The 19,477-nt window shown below is 40.0% G+C and overlaps 1 protein-coding gene across 2 annotated transcripts in view; it reads left to right on the top strand.

Moving 5' to 3' along the window:
• Positions 1-332: 332 nt before the first annotated feature.
• Positions 333-19,477, top strand: part of ANKRD28 (ankyrin repeat domain 28) — a 120,905-nt gene continuing 101,760 nt past the window's right edge. Inside the window, exon 1 of one of the 2 annotated variants that reach the window (XM_053939537.1) lies at positions 333-397. In XM_053939537.1, the coding sequence (XP_053795512.1) occupies positions 371-397 (27 nt within the window). In that variant the 5' untranslated portion in view covers positions 333-370. The remainder of the gene's footprint in view (positions 398-19,477) is intronic. The other variant, XM_053939530.1, reaches the window with a different exon arrangement.

The raw sequence follows: 19,477 nt of genomic DNA, 5'->3' as shown, positions 1-19,477 counted from the left end.
CCCGGCCCGCCAATCAGCGCCGCCCTTACTTTGCCCCGCCTCCCAAGGGCCAATCAGCACCGCCCTTACTCTGTCCCGCCTCTCGAGGGCCAATCAGCGAGGGCCTTGGTGGAGCGGGCGGGCGGGTTCATTCGGGAAGCTGCTCGGGGGCGCGAGCGGCGGGGCGGGGTCGGGAGGGCGGGGCGCGAGGAGGCCCCGCCCCCAGCGGGACAGGGCGCGCGGCCCCGGCGCGGGGCGGCGGCGGCGGGCGCGGGGGGCGTGGCCGGGGGCGCGGCCGGCGCGCGGGCGGTGGCGGCGGGGGGGCGTGGCCGCGCGGCGCGCGGAGCCGGGAGTCGTTGGCGGCGGGCGGAGGCGGCGGCGCGCGCTCGCCATGGTGTTCCTGAAACTCCGCGAGCAGGTGGGCATTCCCGAGCTTCCCTTCCCTTCTCCTCCCCTCCCGGTGCCGCCGGCCGCGCCCTCCGCCGCCGCGGGGTGCCGTGCGTGCGCGGGTGACAGGCGGCGGGCAGCGGGAGGCAGCATGGCTGCTGCCGCCGCTGGGGTCCGGGCTGGGTGGGAGGCGCCATGTGCGCCCGGTGTGGGCGCCGGTGCCCCCGCGGGGCGGGCGGGAGCCGCCGTCCGTCGCAGGTACCGGGCCGAACAGGTGGCCGCGGCAGCCCGGCCGCCCCTCGCCTTGCCTCGCCCGCGGGTCCCTGCCGAGCCCCCGCCTCGGAGCGGAGGAGAAGCCCGCGAGGGGTGATGGGGGTGGGTCTGAGGGCTCCCCCCGGCCAGCCCTGCCCCGCGCCTGTTTTGGGGAGGGAAGGGTCTCTGGACGGGGCTCGCCGGGCCTGAGGAACTGGCCGGTGTGAGGAGATCGACCTGGAGGCTGCCCGCGGGAGGCGGCGTGCCCGGGAGATGCAGCTGCAGCTGGAGCTGGCGCCGCTCCCCCGGACCCGGACCCGGCCCTTGCCCTGCGCAGTTTCACGTGCCCGGGAGCCGCCTGCTCGTCCCTCCACCTTTCCCTTCCTGGCCTTTAAAATCTTTTGTTCGGCCGCCGTGTCTTTCGCCTCCCGCGGTCGTGACAGACCTTCCCCGAGCCCGCGCTCCCCTCCTGAAAGCGAAGGAGGTTCTTGGTGCCTTCAGTGGGTTGTTGCTCTCGTCGCATCACACCCTTCTTTGTCTGCCAGGCTCTTCGGTTTCCATCCCAGCTGGTGAAAAATACTTGTCTTCGCTGCTCTGTCCTTTCCTGGTGTCTCCCCTGTCCTACCTATTGTCTCCTGTGCGGTATCAGGATACAAAGGTGGGAGGGTCTGCGCTGCCACTTTGCCGCCTATGAAAAGATGGTTCTTAGCAATGGTATTTTCTCGTGTTTTCATGTGTGTGAGGCCAAATTCTGCGTAGAAAACTCGTACATCCTGCTGTGGGTCTCCTTGTTACTCTTCCTTGAAGATAACCAACTGTAACACTCGAAGACCCCACCCCCTTAAAAAAAAAAAAAAAAAAAAGCCCCGCAGAAAAAAAGCCTGTAGAAACTTGGGGGTGGTTAGGCAGCTGGTATTCTGTGTCTGTTTGTTATGCTGATCAGTATCAGCCCATCCTTACCTGCGAGTCCTTTCATTAGTTACATATCAGTGTTTTCACACTTAGGTTGCATGATCCCTCGGGATTTTGTTCTAAGGAATATCTGGTGATACGGGGCTGGGATCTCTCTCGTGTCCTGCTATGTTGTATGTAAACTTTGTGAAGTCTCGTTTTTGAACCTCCTCTATGAATCAGCAACAATTGTGGATCTGAAAGACACAGTGTCCCTTGAGTTAGGTTTCCTTTCAGGATTTGTTGCTGTTCTTCTATGGGAGACTTCCTACAGAAATAAGCATCTGTTCATCTCTTCTATTAAATAAACCCTTCTGTTAAAACCAAGAACTACAACCCCTCTGCAAGTAATCATTGCAAAATAGTTAGCAAAAACCCCATTATCAATATGTTAATGTGAAAGTACTGTATTTCAGAACTTTTCTTCTGGGGAGGATCCTGCTATTGACAGATGTTGAAGTGAAATATTGAACTGTGTGGGACCATTGGTTTGACAGAGTAATGCATGTGAGGCTTTCTACTTCTGCCATAATGTAAGTTTTAATCCAGAAGAAGTACAAGGTGGATTTTTTTAGAGGCTTCACAGATCTGTAAAGGTGAATTGATACACTGGGAATTGAAGTATTCTTTCACATAAAGGAGGGGATGCTAGGACAGGGGAGGGAAGGAAGGAAGGGAATGCTGGTTTTGACCAGTCTTTTATAGAGGGAATGATTTTTAGCAGCAGCTGCATTTCTGCTGCTAAAGTGTTAGTTGCTTGACAAATCAGTTATTTCAAACTGAATTGTGTTGTAACTGTGTAAGAATGCCAGAAAGTCATGAGGAATCATGACTTTCATGTTAACATGAAACTCCTCAGCTTTGGTATACACAGCATTCCTGCAGGTCAGTGTTGCAGTGTGCTGCAGGATGTCTTGACTTGAGGATGCTGTACTGAGAGTGTGGCACCACCTGCTCTTTATGAAAACCAGCCTGTGGTACTGTATAGGAGTAGAGGTGTTCCTCTTCAGTAGTTCATGAAACATGCTTCTTGTGTGCTTGAACCATTTGCTTTGCTCCGTAGTGGTGTGTTTGGTTAGAATAAAGTAAGTTGTCTTGTGTATTTGTAGTCCTTATAATGACTCTGTCTTCAGGGGTGGCTGTGCTTCACAGGGAAGTGCAAAGGCTGCTCTGTTGTTTGTACTCTTCAGCTGGTATGAAGAAGGGAAGTGATTTGCTAGTTTCTTTCTTCAACTGTCAGACGAATAACTTTCTGAAAAAAATTACTAAATAAAGTATTACTTAAATGTAATTATCAAGATTATTTTACCAAATTCAGCATATACCTGTTGAATTTATTCTTTGATAATGTAGAAGGGCTCTGTGTTAAATTTCAGAATTATGCTGGGGACAGGCAGACTTATGCCATACAAGAAGCTTAGTGTTTGCTTGCACTTGCTTAGTTTTTCAAGTTACTGCAAGCTGGTGTAAAAGCAGTGCTCAGGAAGTTACAGTGAGGTGAGAAATTCTGCTCTGAGGCTCTTAGTTGAGCCCAGAGGGTGAAATCCCAGTTCCGCTTGCTTGATTTAATTTACTTAGTACCTGATAAACAAAACTTTGATCCTGCAGATGCTTAATGTGTTTGTGAAGCTCAAATATTTGTTTGTCTGTGGAGGCTGATTTGACACGTTTAACCTTCAGAATACAGGTTTTCCACGAACTGAGAATAGTAGGCCTTTCCTTGGGTTCAACAGCCAGCCAGCCAGTACATTATCTATAAATTTGTGTTACTACTTTAGCTTTATTGTTTGCCATCCTACCAGGTAGGAATTTATTTCAAAGTTTTGACATAATTGAGGGTGTACATTGCACTTTCAGAAGTGATTTGTGTTTGCTTCAAAGTATATCAGGTATCAAAAAGCCAGGTTTGCAAAAATTGCATTTAAAGCTAAATTGAACTGTATTGGGCAAAGCTGATACCTGTAATGCTCAACAGCAAACTGTAACTCAGGTATAGAAAAGCAATCATTCAAGTGTCAAATTAGAAGTTGTAGATTGTTCTAGGTTGTTTGTGCAGTTGTTGTTTAATAACAAAGGAAGCAAATCTGCAAATTTTGAATGTTAAACTATTCAAGGTAGAGATGAAAAATATGGTAAATGTACATTATAATTGAGGTATCTGCTCTTAAGTTTGTTTGCTTTCGTATTGTCTTCATATATTGGTGCTTGCATACCAGGTTCTTCTAAGTGAGATGCTGCTTTAACTACAAAAATGCTAAGTGAAATGAAGTTTCTTTCTTCCTAAAATGCTGTGTTACTCTGCTGTTAGAAACTGCACTGACAGTCCAGTTTAGGTCAAGGGTCACTAATGTTTTATCACAGTCTTTTTTTTTTTTTTTTTTTTTTCTCCATTTCGAGGGAGTGTGTGGAAGAGAAGGTATGGGGTGGGGGGAACAGAAGGAGTAACTTGCTTCTGGGTATCCGTGGTGGTATGCCTTGGTCTCCTGTGTGGAAGCACTCTCACCTCTGCATAGCTAACTGTGAAAGGCTAAGTATCTTCTATGTTTTTTTTGTTATGCAGTCGTAGATTCTAGGTACACTGTTTCCCAGAACAGGTAAGTTCTTACTCCTTAAGGGGTTGCAAGTTAGTCTGTCTTACTCTAAGAGGTTATTGACAGCTTAGTTTTTCTTAATGTGTAGGTGAAATCTGGATTGCACAACAGCCCAGGGATTTATTCCTTTTCTGTTATAAGCTGTACCTGCATATGTGCCTATAGGTCATCTTTTATAGGCTCACATATGCCTACATCTCAGCAGAGTTTTGTTGAAAGGTATGAAACTAATCAAAACTGGCTTGTTGTTTTTTTTTCTTTAGTTTTGCAGCTATATAGCTATTTCTGTCAAAACTCACTGGATGCATTGTCACTGTAGTTGGTAAAGCTTTATTTTTTTCTTTCAGTGCATCATAGTTTTAATATTATACATTTGCCATTTTCTCTGAATCTGAAATGTGTAACAGGAAGATGTCTTAGAGCTAGTAATGATGGGCATGTGGAAGGATTTTGTATGGGATTTTCCTGTATGACTGCTAGACTGTGCTTGAGGCAGTTCATTTATTTCCCTAAGTCAGATATGAGTGGTAAGGATCTGAGCAGGAACAACTGCATGAGGATATGAGGATGACCACTTATCTTTAAAGTCCTTGAACAGTGAGAGCACTGACTTCTTTATTGCCCATTTATATCTTTCTCGTAGCTAAGATGGATCTTGTTCAATTGGCAGTTAAACAAATGTTTGCAGTGTCATAGTGAACACTCTGAATGCCTCTGTGGTTGCTATTTTCATTACTGCCAGCGTTAGACTTCATTCTTTTAGAATTTATGCCAAGAATAAATGTCCCAACTAGTTCCTTGTTACACTAAGAGGAGGAATGGTCTCCTGTGGTGATGAAAAGGAGCTGCTGCTGTTCCATGAGGGAGGGATATGGTGGGAATGGAATTATGTGGTATTGCTCTACAAATTCTGTTCAGATGTAGGCTAATGAGATGTGTGTTTTATTTTTGACTTTTTTGGTGGAAGTTACTTTAAAGTTACGCTTCTTTTAAAAAACCCAATAATTTCTTTCATGAATCTTGTAGTGGTTAAGAACCAGCTCTTTTGTACTCTGTTGCCCATCATATGTTCTTCCTAAAATTTGCATATAATCTTTTCAAACAGTATACAAAATAATTAAATTAAGAATTGGTAATTCTTACCAAGACACCTAAAGTCTTAATGTTAGTTCTCTTGTTCCCAGGCTAAGAACTTACATGTGCTGAGAAGATAAGTTTCTTTAGCTGATGGACAACTCTGAGTAACTTGAACTCTGTTTATCTTGTTATATGCAGTAATTACCAGCCCTTTCATTAGAATGTGTTGAGAGAACCTGGTTCTATCACGTGTTCCTTTGGGGGGATCAGATTGCCCCATGATAACTTTGGAACTTTTGACTTGTGAACAAGCAGTTCTCCTCAATCAAGAAAATAAACCTTTTAAAAGAAGAAGGAAAAAAAAGGTGGGGGAGAAACAAAGCAAGCCTTGATTCTGCAGTCAGATCCTTAAGGCGGAACCTGTTAACTCAGCAGCCTTCTGTGAGGATATAAAGGTCTATTCATGTAGATAGCATCGAAGGTTTCTGACCATTATTTGGAGGCAAATATCAGGGGAAATATGAAGCAAATGGGCATGTCTCTATGAAGAAGTGACTTCTTTAGCACCCACAAAAAAAGATGATTCCTGTAGAAAACTAGTAGCTGTTGAGACTCTGAACTAGCAGTCTGCTATCTGGCATGGATTGTTATTTTCCCAGATTCCTATGGTTGTTCCATTCACTGAAATGGGTTGTGGAATATGATTATTGAAATTAAATATATTTGGTATTATATACTCATATTCTCCATCTCTTCTTTTGTCAGCAAGTTTGTTTCTCATTTGCCATACCTGATATTTTTCTCTAATCAGCTGGGCCATACTGAGGTCAAACTAATATCTGATGATTTGTTTTCTTGTTCCTGCCAACTTTTTACTTTGTTCTTACCTCTATTCCTTACTCCTATTTTTGGAAATTGAGTGGGAGACTCGTTGCCTTAGTTACAGTGACTAGCTGTTTCAAAGTTATTTATAATGTTTGTTTTTAAATAACCTGTATCACAATAGAATCATAGAACATTTCACATCAATAAAAAAGTAAACAAAGCAGTACATCACTGGGAGCATGCTTACAGTGCTGATTTTTGGGAGGTTTGTTTTCCTTTCATTGCTGGGGGTGGAAGATTTCAAGATACATCTGAAATAAAGTGTCTCGGTGTTATCCTTTGTACAAAGAGAAAAGAATCTTAATGTTTAAGCTCCAAAATATCAGGGAATGTTACTCTTTCCTTAGTAAAGACATTAGCACTCTCCCCAGAGGGTGGCAATATACCGGTTTAACTCTGTTAGTTCAGTTATGATTCTGGTGTTGATGAATTATACAGCACTGACCCATTTCATCACAGAAACCAGAGCTAATGTAAGAGTGGTGGGACTGAGTAGTTGGGAGAGAAGGGGAGACTTGTAGCCAGCTGTGTGGGTGCAGAGATAAAGAGGAAGCACCAGCAGTGATATGCAAATAAAAGAGGGACAAAATAGTTGGTTTGTAGCATTCTTGTAGATTAGGAAACTGCTTGTTAGCTGAAGCTAATGACTTAGCTGATGATTTCTGTCCTTAAATGAGATGCTCTTTACTGTGAATTTAATATAATCTGAGATTTTCATTGTTTGTCTCTACAGTAACGCATGTATGTGAATTGAGTGAACTGTACTATGTAAGTAGATTGTTTTCTACAATAATAAAATCTACCTATTTAGGACAGTCTGAGAACAAATATTTTTCTCAGTAAGTTACTGAAATAGTATATAAATTTGAGAAGTATGAAGCAGAAGTCTGCCTATTCTAATGCTTAGCATCTGGTAATAAAAAAAAAAAAAAGGAAAAAATCAGCTTAAGCCTATGTTGTTAAACTTCAGAATTAAATTTACCTGGATGGGGGTGAAAGTGTTTACAGTTGTAAACTGACTCATTTTAGAGCTTCCTGAATGTTCAGGTTTTGTAGGTAACTGCCTGTTTACATGACGAGTCTAATTCTGACTGTGTCTTGAACTGTTGTGAAGTCATCCTAAATGTTTAATGTTTCCATATTCTCAGACAATGAACTTCACTTAATGGCCTTTCTAATTCAAGACGATGAGCATTTGCCTGTAAGTCATTCTTGGTAATTTTGCAGTCATGCAATTATACTTAAGGTCCACTCTCACTTTGTGCTGAAGTCCTGTACCCGCTTCCATCTGGTGCAGAGAAGAAAGCATGGATTTATTTCTTTTTTACTCTGGCAAAGTGAAGATACAGCACTGCCTTAATGAAGGAAGAGAAGGGAGCACAAGCAAGAACAGTCATCATGACAAAATGAAAATGAAATTGCAGTTAGTTAAAGCATTGAGACCAAAATGAGCCTTTTTTAGAGCTTACAGAACTTCTAGCAATCATTAAGAATCCATGTTTTGTTTCAAGATTTTGCTGTTTGTCCTCCTTTTTGACTTTATTTTGATAGTTCCACCTATGCTAGTCCCCTTGACAAAGGAGGAAGTTGAATTTTCCATCAGGAACCTGGTTATCAAGCAGCAGGCAGCATAACAGACCAGGGATCTACCCAGCTCATAGATGAAGGAGCTACTTGTCTCATAGACAGCTTACCTGGGGGCAGTGAAAAACATTTTCAGGAAGTTCTGTAGTTATTTATATACTAATATAATCTATAACTAATAAATTATTAAGTAATTTAAATCCATTGCTGCAGACTAAGTTTTGTACTGTGTTTGGGGTAATTGGTATACTCTCCTTCCCTGTCCTGTCTTCAGGTCATCTGCTTCTTCTGTCAGTTGCTCATGAGAGTGGGCAGATGATCTATGCAAGTCCTTTCATCCCAAGCACTTGATGTGTCTTTCCTGCCTCAGGAAATGTAGCGTCTACTAGCATTTCATACATTTCATTCACTCACCAGTGTGTGCCCAAAAAGTATTATTGGTAGGTTTAAATGAAGGACATAAAATCAGGAGAGGAAGAAAAACAAAATACTAAGATTGTTTTCCTGGTTACATTATTACTCATTGTTTCAAATTAGTACAATGTCCCAGGTCATGGTAGAAGGATGCTTCAGAAACAGCATGTTGATGGCATTCCTCACCCCTCTCCTCTGTCCCTTTGTAACTGCAGAGTTTTGTTCTTGCTGTGTTTGCTAAAACATGAGGGTCGATAGAAAGAGGTCTTACACTTAATTCTGTGTTGCTGTGCAGTCTTTGCCAAATCAGAACCCTGTAACCCTGTAATGGTACTGCCTGATGGCATTTATTTCCTTTGCTCCTTGTCTCAGTTCCAGGAGCTGTATTTTGTTTTATAGCTCTGCTGTATCTAGTACCTTTTTTTTTTTTTTTTTTTTTTTTTTTTAACAGTGCTCTTTCATTCAGGGGGATAATTTTCAATATTAAGGAGTACTTGTAGAAGAACACTTTCTCTTCTTGTTTCTGTCACCTGCAAGGCTGCAGAGGCCATTACTGACCTGCAGCAGTACTGATCCTGTAGTAACCAACCAGCTCATTTCCTCCAGTCCTACCCACTGACATGGTTTGCGGTTTCTTTCCATCCACAATCACAGGAAAATTTAACACGACTTAGATTACAGAATGGTAAATCTATTAAAATAAAACCTTTCGAGTAAAGAATATTTTATGACTTGTCCGTAGACATTTCTCTATTCTTTTTAACCATAAGTTTAGCAAATTATAATTACTGCAATCAGGGATGTAAATAGTCAAGTTAATCTACTCTGTAAGAAACAGAGTTGAAGAGAGGAGTTCTTTGAATGCTTTCATAATGAGAGTGAAAAGGCAAGGTAAAGAGAGCATTTATAAAACACCGGAGAGAACCAGGAGGACAGAAAGGGTTAGGATATCACAGCTTGTCAGCATTAGTGAACAGCAATGCTTTTCTGATGAACTTCAAGTTTCATGGTAAAGGATCATCCAAAAACCAACAGGTATGCAGCTACCCTGTGGAGCTATGTTTGCAATGACTTGAAGATACTGATTCCTTTTTCTACCTATTGCTTTTTCTACCTACCTTTTTATAGCACAGGAAGGGAACTTTCACAGCATCTATAATCTCAAAGTAACACTGTGAATAATACACAGAAGAGGATGCCTCCTGCTGTTTTTCTACACCCAGAGATATAAAAAATGGTTTTGGATCAAGTATATCAAATTTGTTATTTTGGAAGGGCAAATATAGCTGCATGCAGCCATATCTTTTATGACTGAAAGGACTTTGACTCTACATATCATGAATTTGCTCACTTTTTTTTTTTTTTAACTGTGAACATCTAGCAAGCCATAATTGTTTAAAAATGTGATATTTTTATAGCATGCATTTGAACAGATTATGGGGTTTTCATACCTGAAGGTTGATAAAATTTCTGTAATACTCTGCATGTGTTAAAACTGCATTTGTAATCATTTAAGTATTAAACTTACTGCAGATATAATTCAAGAATAATTACTAGAAGTGCCATGGTTCATGAGTCTGTGTCCACAAGTATTAGAAGAATTTTGCGGAAAAATTGCCATGACTGTTGAAAAATGGTTCATTAAATCTTTGCATTTTAGCCTTATTGCCATCTGGAAGGCTCTCTTTTGCTGTTGCAATAGCTGTACAAAATATCCCGCACATTTAGGGTGTCACACTGGTTTCCTGTCTCGACATCCAACCCCTTCCATGGGGGAGCAGTGAGATATGTTTCCTTCTATAAAGCTCTCTGCTGGAACTTACATAAGCCAAAGAAACAGTATCTGTTTGAACGGCAGGAGAAACAGCAATGCCAGTGGTGCTTTGGAGACTGTCAGAGAAGTTCAGCTCCCCGTCCCTGGAAGTTCGCCACACCGGTATTAGCAGTGCTCTCCTCCATGTTGACTGGAGGTGTTGCAGAGTTGCTTGGAAACTGTCATTCTGGAGTAAGTTCTTTGGAAAATTAGCTCCTTACCTCTGCAATGGCCACAAGCACAAATAAAACCTGCAGGCCTGAAGCTTGATCTGGTGGCAGCAGTTGGCCACAGTGAACTGAACCCAAAGACAGGATGAATGTACCTGCAGAAAAGATCTCAGTCTGCTGGAGCTCAGCCTTCCATGTTGTGGCAACCCTTATTATCCTTACTGACATACAGGTGTTTTAGATGTGTTCAGAAAAGCCCTGTTGTTTGTTTTTATACATATAGTATAGTCATACATATATGACTGCCATACCCACTAGAGCTTCATTTATGATGCCTGACACATGCCTTGTTTTTGGGAAAAGTAACCTGTAAAAGTAGGATGGATAATTGAAGATAAGAGGAGGAATTGTTTGAATGACATCATTTGGCTTCAAGGTTTCGTGACCTGCTCTTGTGTGGAGTGCAGTGATATGTAGCCTGCCTGGGAAGTGCTGTGTTGTCACAGGATGCCTGTTCAGAATGCCAAGTTCTTACTTTTCACTGTGTAGCATGGCTGCAGAAGTAAGGTGCAATTCCTTTGGTGTATATTTGCACTGTCTTGATTTTTTCACTAGATAAGAAGCAATGAAAATGACCTGTAACAAACAAGGTTAAAATACTGACAGAAACATTAGGATATGTTTTTCTTGTAATTCTGTTTTTCTTTTAAGAGGTTAATTAACAGCCAAAACGATGCTAATTATATGGCTTGGAAATTATCTACCACAGTGAATACCAACATTTTCAGCTGACAGATAAGAGAAAGAAATACAGATACATTAGCTACTGAATGCAAATGTATTTCTGGTGTAGGGTAGGACTGTGTGTGTGAGAAATGGAGTACATGCCTGAATCAACTCTGTTCTTTTAAGCCAGTGGAGTAGGTAAATTTTTATGAAACATTAGAGTTCTGTAATTTTAGGATGGAGTTTAATGATGTGCTTCTCCTTGAGTTGTTTTTTTTTTTTTTTAGATTTTTAGTTTTCATTTGCAATGTTTCTAACAATAATGGTTGAAACTCACTGGCTTCTCATCTACTGCCTAAGGCCATGGTTTGATATTAGGTGGTAGCTGAGTTTAAGCAGTCTCTCAGTCTTTTCTTCTGCAAAGCAGTGAAAAGGGAGGGGAGAGGCAAATTATTTAGGTTAGCATAGGTCTGTGAAGTTTTCTTGAAAGTTTTCCAAAGTAGGAAGTACAAATGAGTGTTTTGGATCATATAAACTTACTCTAATGTCTGTCTTTGTGTCAGATGTCCTGTAATCGCAGATGATGTGACTTGTGTTAATGTTCTTTGGTTTGGGGGCTGGAGGTGAGTGGAGAAACTTGAGTGTGGTCTGTCTACTTTGGACCTTTCTCTCTGAGTAGCTTTCATGCTGTTGGTCTTAAACTTCTTAGAATGTGTTTGAAAACTCAACAACAGGCTTGATTTTCTTGTCTAGTTCTTGATTGTTCTGGTCTTTGATTGTGGTTGTGAATTCTTCTTTAACTGTGAAAGAACCTAGGGTCTTCAGAAGTCTGCTTCTATTTATAACACACCATGTTGACTTACGTTGACTGAAAACTCCAAAAGAAGAAAAGTTCCACTGTAACATCCTTGTTTACCACATGTGCTGCCTGTCAGAATCCTCAGCTTTTTCCTCATCTCTGATCTGACAACAGCATGTCAGTTTTCCTGCAGCATTTTAAAGTTGCTTTTTCCCTCTCTTAGGGTGATCACATGCTCTACCAGTCAGTTTTACTGGAGCTCTGAAAATGACACCAAAAAGGCTTTCTCTTGCCTTCCATCTCTTCTCAAGAGGTTACAGTGAAAGTATAAGACCATGTTTGGGTAGTCCAGTTACCTGAAAACCACATGCCAAAAGTAGGCTGAACTTGCTGCAGCCTTTTTTTCTCATAGAAACATGTATGGATAGAAGGCCCTTCAACGTTTGTGCCTCTTATGCATGCAGCTTTAATTCTTGGACACCATCCAGTGATGGCTTGGAGTTATGCCTGTTGTGACTAGTGATCCCTCTATCTCCCTGCACAGAGATATATGCTTGGGGTAGGGAAATATCCAGTATGAAAACACGCTCATAGAAAAATTCCTAAGTAGAAATAAACTCTACAAATAGTAATTAACAAAGCATGCCAGTCTAAAAGCAAACTGCAACCTTCTGGAATAGAAGAAAAATTTTCATCTCAGCTCAGTAGGAAATGGAAGTGGAAAATAGTAAATAGTGTTTTATATTCCACACATCACCTCATATAGTTGTATGAATACCACAACATAAGCACACTGGTTGTGCAAATATTTTTATCAGCAGCTAGAGAAGATAACATTTTGAATTGCCATTAATGAAAACCTTATCTATCAAGGTGGACTGTTCCTTACTTTATTCTGTTTCTCAGTTTGATTGTGTTGCAATAACATTTAATTCAGCAGGTTGTGGCCATTCATCTGACTGGTTTTATTTTCTGGAATAAGCAATGGTAAAACTACAAAGCTTTGTTTAAAAGAAAATATTTTGACTGTGAGAATGCACTGAGAATAATTACCAGTATATTAGGGTATAATAAAATTGTTCTTAACAGTTTCCAAACAAACCGTTGCCTACATATCACGTGTATGTTTTTGAGGACTTAGGTTACAGCCCCTACTTCAGGTTGGTTCTTGAAGCTGGTCATCAGCACCATTTGATTTTTTTTTTTTTTTTTTTAAATTTTAGCCTAAAAGTCACAGGCAGCTGTTCAGGAGCTGCTTTCTGAGTAGGTCACCTGTCTCTGCTGTGGGCTGCTTCTAGTAGGTGTGAAAACCCAGATGGGTGGCATAAAAATGTAAAACATAAACAAATGAACCCAGGAAGGGTGGGAGAGGGAATGAGAATGACAAATATTAAATAAAGAATTATTTTGCACAGTGTTAATAAGAAACATAGCTTGATATTTAAAACAGCTCACCTAAGTATCAGATTATAGATTTTCTTGGTAAGAGGACAGAATATGAGAGGATAGCAGAATCTTCTTTGCTATGCTGAAATAAATCAAGTTACTTAAAGTATGCAAAGTTTTGAGAATACCTGTATTATGCAGCTATTAGTGTTTTAAAATCAGAGTCAGTGCTGCAAATTAAATTACATTTATGGCAAATTTCTTGTTATTCTGTACTTTATGTTCCTTGTTTTATAGGAGATACAAAGTACTTTTTGTTGTGCTTTTTGTATTTTGTTGTACAAGGGTTCTCAGTGATAAGACTAGACAAAAGGTTAATCTATTTTCAGTGTGGTTTATTGGCATGGATTGTGGGAACTTGGAGGGAATGTTTGAGCTAGAGTATGTAGAGAACAGGACAGAGAAATTTTTGATTTAAAAATTACATTAGGAAAAGATATGAGTATAGCTTGCTAAGATTTAAGTATAGCATCTAGTTGCTTTCAGAGAATTATAAAAAATAACACTTAAGCAGTATATATTTGTTGCCAGAGGATTGAATTCAAGCTGCTTCACGAACGGAAGTCATGAGCTAAGCACTTGGAACGAGTTTGTGAAAGCTCACTGTTTGAAAGCAGCATTAGACAGTAGCCTCTTCTGGAACAAATGGTATTTTCTTTACAATTACTCCTCTTAATTGGTCTGTTCAGTGTTGAAAATCAGAAGAAGCTGGGAAAAAGAAAAGCTTCTCCTATGAATTGAAGTCTGACAGAACTGTCCTAATCCTAAAATTTTGACAGACTTTGTGGCCAGGCCCAAGTCATTGATTCAGCTCATTAACTGTTGTTGTATGAAGGAAATACTGTGGACTACTTAACTCAAGACATTTTTGGAATATTTTAATGAGTGGTACATGTAATTAAAACAACTTAAAATATTTTTTTATTTCTGTCTTTGTTAGCTGCTCTGATACAATAACAAAAAGTATAGCAAAAGTAATAAGAGTAATTAGTGCATTAAAGTAATTAATACCATGTAAAGGTTATCATGTGCTATTTAAGTGCATCCAAAAAGCAAAAAGAGAACCCAGGATTTGCCCAGGTCTGTCCTTCTGAACACAGGTAGAGATTAGTTGAAAAAGTGTTAGTAAAATAATCAGCTGTCTGCTCTGAAGAGTGTTACACCTGGTGATCTTATTTAGTGGTAGCTTGCTTGTCTTCTCCCTATGGAGGGATTTAAGCAGTCAGGACTGAGAGATATTGCTGCAACATTGCATTGCTATTGTGGAGAGATGCTAGAATAATCATTTTATAGGAGTTTCTTTTGTGTCTGGTTTTGGTGTGCTGGATTACACCCTGCTTAGTGCACGTCATTTTGCTGTTCTGTGTTTTGAAGGTTGTCTTCATATCACTAGGGTTGGAAATGACCTCTGGGGATTTCAGTCCAACCCCTCCCAAGGCAGGGTCACACAGAGCAGGTGACAGAAACACACTCAGGTGGGTTTTAAACGTCTCTGGAGAGGGAAGCTCCACAACCTCTCTGGGCAGCCTGTTCCAGTGCTCTGCCACCTCAATGGAAATAAGTTGTTCCTTGTGTTGAGGTGAAACTTCTTGTGTTTTGGTTTATGGACACTGCTCCTTGTCCTGTCACTGGGCACCACTGAAAAGAATCTGCCACCATCCTCTTGGCATCCACCTTTAAGATATTTATAAGCACTGATGAGATCCCCTCTCTGTCTTCTCTAACCTAAGAGGTCCAGCTCCCACATTCTCCCATCATAAGAGGAGATGTGTTCTCACAATCTTTTCCCAACTGACCCCTGTCTTCACCCTGAAGAAGTGAAAAATTTGAAATTTTCATGTGGCATAGTTCTTGGATCCTGTCAAGAAAAAAAATCTGACTTGTTTTATTTGTTTTTAAGAGTATTGCACCTAGATAATTGCAGGTAGGCAAAAGTACTTTGGAAGTGAATTCTATTTAGTCAGCATAATGGCACTTTAACTGAGCAAGGTCTTGGTTTGGTTTATGTGATCTGCTTTAGATTCATGACTTGGTTGGGATTAATTTTCCTGAGAATGTCTGTGTCCACTGTGCAAGTGGACTTAGCTGTAACAGTTAACCTGTCTTTTTTCTCATCCCTTGAAGTGTTCCACTATCTGTGAAATGTAATATTTTTTTTTTTTTTAATTTACTCTTTGTTTTTTCCTGTAATGGCCAGATCTTGCTGAACTTCAAAATTGTGCTCTTAAGTAGAGCAGTCCTCAGGTCAGATAGAGAAGGGACTGACTTCTGGCATCAGAGGTATCTGATTTTCTTCCCTCTGCAGGCTGTATTGATGTAGTGGAATCTGCTGTGGCACTTGTGCACGGCAGGTAAGAATGCCAGTTGGCCTTGTGCAATTATGTGGAAGTGGCAGTCATGATTTAAGCTTTAAGCAATTGATAGAGTGCACATAAAGGAGATGTTTGGCCACGTGTCCTGTCCAAGCAACTGGATTTTTCCCTCGAATAAGAAAATCCTAAAGCGTGTGGTAGTACCCTCTGTGTTCCCGTGGAATTACAGTGAACTGGAAAATGCGGATCTTGTTTTTCACTCAAATATTTGACTTGAAACTCACTGATTTGTGCCTCTTGTAAGGTGAAGTTCTGCTACATCCATATGTGAAAATGTGACTCTTGAGTCTACTGGCCAGTTCTCTTTTACTGTTTTGCATTTTGGGCAATGAAAACTGTGTATCGTTTAGCAGTGTTAAAATATCAAAGCTTTGTTCTGACACACCTATGTGGAATGCCTCTATTCCAAGTGAATTTTGACTCTCCCATTTTAAAAACATGTTTTTATCCTGTTACAATAGCCTCAAGGCTAATAAGACAACACCACCCATGTATACTAGTGTTTATATGAAATTGCAGACTCTTAAATCTATTTAAAGAGCTGCTTATTCCATATATTTTGTTACATTTTCCATTTTTTTTCTTAAAAGGCCTAGTCAATAGGCTTAAGAAGACAATTGCTGTTTGCATTGGTGGCCCTGGAAATAGAGAAATGACTGCATGCACTGTTATTCCCTGTGTAGTATGGCACTTCCTCATTAAAGATCCAGTGAGGCCATTTGGATGTACTTCTATTTTTGCTTTCAAAAATTAATCTAAAATATTCTTTTTAAAGATACTGTTTTCCTTTCAGGGAGGGAGAAACAACTCCAAGGAAACTTTTACTTATGGTGGCTTGTTCCTGTTAGTGCATGAGCTGAATGTTTCCAATAGACATTCTTTTTTTTTTTATGCCTGTAACTTAATTGTGCAAATGCATACTTTTTTCATTTGAAATAGTATTTAGGTTTTATCATTCTGTCTGATGGATGTGTATTATCCAAAATACTCCTAACCCTTCTTCCTGTTTTTCCTACCCTTGTATTTGGTAGAGTGGGAATGTTAAAATTCAGACACATGAAAATTAAATAGTAATGATTAAAACCCATGAATCAAGAAACAATTTCCCAAAGGTGGCGTGCTGGTAAAAGACGACCTCACAAACTTCCACCCTGCTATCCTATAAATACTATTAATCAAGTCTAATCTTTGTGCCTTGGCAGATACCTAAAGTATGCAATTATTTCCTCCCTCTACCCAGTATCAATTTTTAACTGCTGTCTTCCCATAGATGTTCTGAAATATGTCATAGCTGTATACTACTAAGTCTCTGTTCCACAGTTATAATCTGAGGGTCTTAACTCTTCAGTCCTCTTGTGTGCTTTAAGCACTGAGGTTTCTGTGAAGACAGACTGTAGACTTTGAGAGGTAACCTGCTATGGACAAACATAGACTCAAATAACTCTAAACCTGTGCTTTCTTCTAATATCAATGTCTATGAACATCACTTCTTGATTTGTATTTCTCTTCGAATGTCACAGGCATCTATTCAGATTAGAAAGCATTACTCTTTTCTGGTCTTTTCAATGTTTTTGAAGAGTAGATGTAGGATCTAAAGAAGTCTGTCCTGGTTGTGAAGTTTCTTAATGGATTGATTTATGTATGAACTGCTGTGACTCATAGCATACCACCTCGTTTTTATCCAGATAATTACCTTGCTAAAAGATGTGTGAAATGTAAAGATTTCTCCCCTCAGCTTGAGGAGCAATGCTATTGTCTATCTGTCCTTTTGATGTTAAGTTTGATCAGAATTCATCTTCTGCTTGCTTTGCCTTCTTCCCAAATTTTTAACTGGAAATTACCTCTGAAGTGCTTAAAGAATTGTAAAAGTGAAAATGAAGGCTGTAGCTGCATCTGAGTGCAGTAGCTGCACTACTTTGTGTGTTTTTTTAAGGTGTATGTCATAAGAATTTTCTGTGTTGATATGGCTTTTTGTATAAGTAGTTATTGCTTGAAATTACACATGCTGAAATAACATGCAGGTAAAGATTTCTGGATTTTGTAGAGGATCTTACTCCTCTTGTGCTTTGATCATTTTTCATTTTTAACAGTGGTGTGAACATCAGAGGATCAACACGCGTTTTCACTTATGTCATTTGAAATGCTTCGTAGGTTCACAAATCTTCAGGCTTGTCAGTTCGTTATTTCACCTCTTGTTTTACACCATGGAACTGTTCAAGCTCAAAGCTTTTATCTGAATAGCAAATCACAGAGTCAGATTCAACATCAGGAGAACTATTAAATTTGGTGTTTACTTTTATTTAAAAATGGTCTAATACTTTTGCCATGATCTGTGACAGTTCTGCTGATTCATAATGAAACGGCTTGAATTACTGCTTTGTTTGCCTGTGAAGCTCCTCCACGTGGTTGTCCTTGGTAAACAGCAGTCACTGAGGAAATAGTAAGGGATAGCATCCTCCTACCCCCTCAAATCCTCCTCCTTTCCCTCAAATCAGCTCGGCTCACAGCTGCATGTGTATGTTAATGGTATTGATTTTATGTTAGTGTACCTACTTGTGAACTGTGATTACTGGGGACAGACATCCTTGTGAATATCTGCTTCTGCTAAACCTGCTGGGAGTTGTAAATGCTGTTAATATAACCTCTAGAACGCTCTGAAATAATATCCCTGATTTTAACCAACAAAAAATTAGAGGTTCAAGCAAGTAAATCAACATAAGTGCATCAGTGATCCTTTTTTAATAAAACAGTTTTCTCATATAATTAAAAGATGAAGACATGAAAACAAGGAGAAAGTGAGATACCTTTTTGAATTATTTGTACATTTCATGCTCCTCAAAGCTTGGTAAAAATATAAACAAATCATCACAAGGATTTTGGAACAGCAGATGGATGTCTATTCTCCTCCTTCCCGCCCCCAAGATATTCAGGAATATCTTGGGAAGAACTTGTTGTCCTTCCTGTACGTACTCTAGTTTATATGTAATGATGATAAATAAACTCTGTGTTTGTGCTACACTGAAACAGTCTTTAGCATCATTTGGTACCACTGACACTCATCAGATGTAAAAGATGGAGGGTTCGGTGCTACATATATTAAATTACATATCCTGAGATCCAAAGTAAAGCTTAGTTTTGTACTTTAAAATATATTGCTTTTATTACAACTAAAATAATGTTGGTAAGCTCTGCCTTTCACATACTTTGACTTTCCATGACTTTTTAAAAGAGTACTGAAGACACCTGAACTTGGCACATTTTTCCAGTATTATTAATTTGTTTCATGATAAGTCTTGGTTATGACTTCCATTAGTTTGGGTCCTCCACCCACCCAGCTGTTGCAGGACTAACAGTTTTCTGTGGCATGTTGCTCCAGATGCTGGTGATGGCTTTGTCTGCTCTGGCAGATAAAGATACTACCACCAGTCATCTTTTTGGATGAGACTTCCCCTACCTTTGCTGAGATTAGTCTCACACTGCATTTTTGTGAGCTCCTTGTTTCTTCTAACGTGGTTATTTCCTTTTACTCTGCTCAGCACAACTTGCTGCAGAAGGCTGCTTGCCAGTGTTGATTTTGTTGTTTTCATGTTGTTTTTTTCTTAGTCCATGCAATTTCTTAGTCAATGCATTTGGTCTTGTCTCTATAACAAATGGTTATCTTAAATAGCTTCTCTCTGAATTATTGATGTTCCACAATGACTTCTTGCTCTAATCTATTTATACTTTGAGCATATCTGCATTATTCTGTGAGACAGAAATATTCATGTGAAATACAGCATTAATCAGCCTCTGCAGTATTGTTATATATGAGTTTGTAGGTATTTCTGTACTATTGATTTCTGTATAGCATTCTACAACTAATTATAAATTCAGAGAATAAGGTGTTCAGAGTCTCTCATTGTAGGTAGTTCTTAGTTTAACTGCTAAGTCTCCCTCTATTTCCCAGCTTAACTGCATCCCTACCATTAAGAGCAGAGCATCATATTGCTTTGTGTTATCCCTGCTATCTTGCCAGACTATCATTTGAATGT

This window comes from Vidua chalybeata, chromosome 1 (assembly GCF_026979565.1).
Source record: "Vidua chalybeata isolate OUT-0048 chromosome 1, bVidCha1 merged haplotype, whole genome shotgun sequence".
In the NCBI taxonomy this organism is placed as follows: domain Eukaryota; kingdom Metazoa; phylum Chordata; class Aves; order Passeriformes; family Viduidae; genus Vidua; species Vidua chalybeata.
The sequence above is the reverse complement of the archived record's forward strand: the minus strand, read 5'-3'. Positions and strand labels throughout refer to the sequence as shown.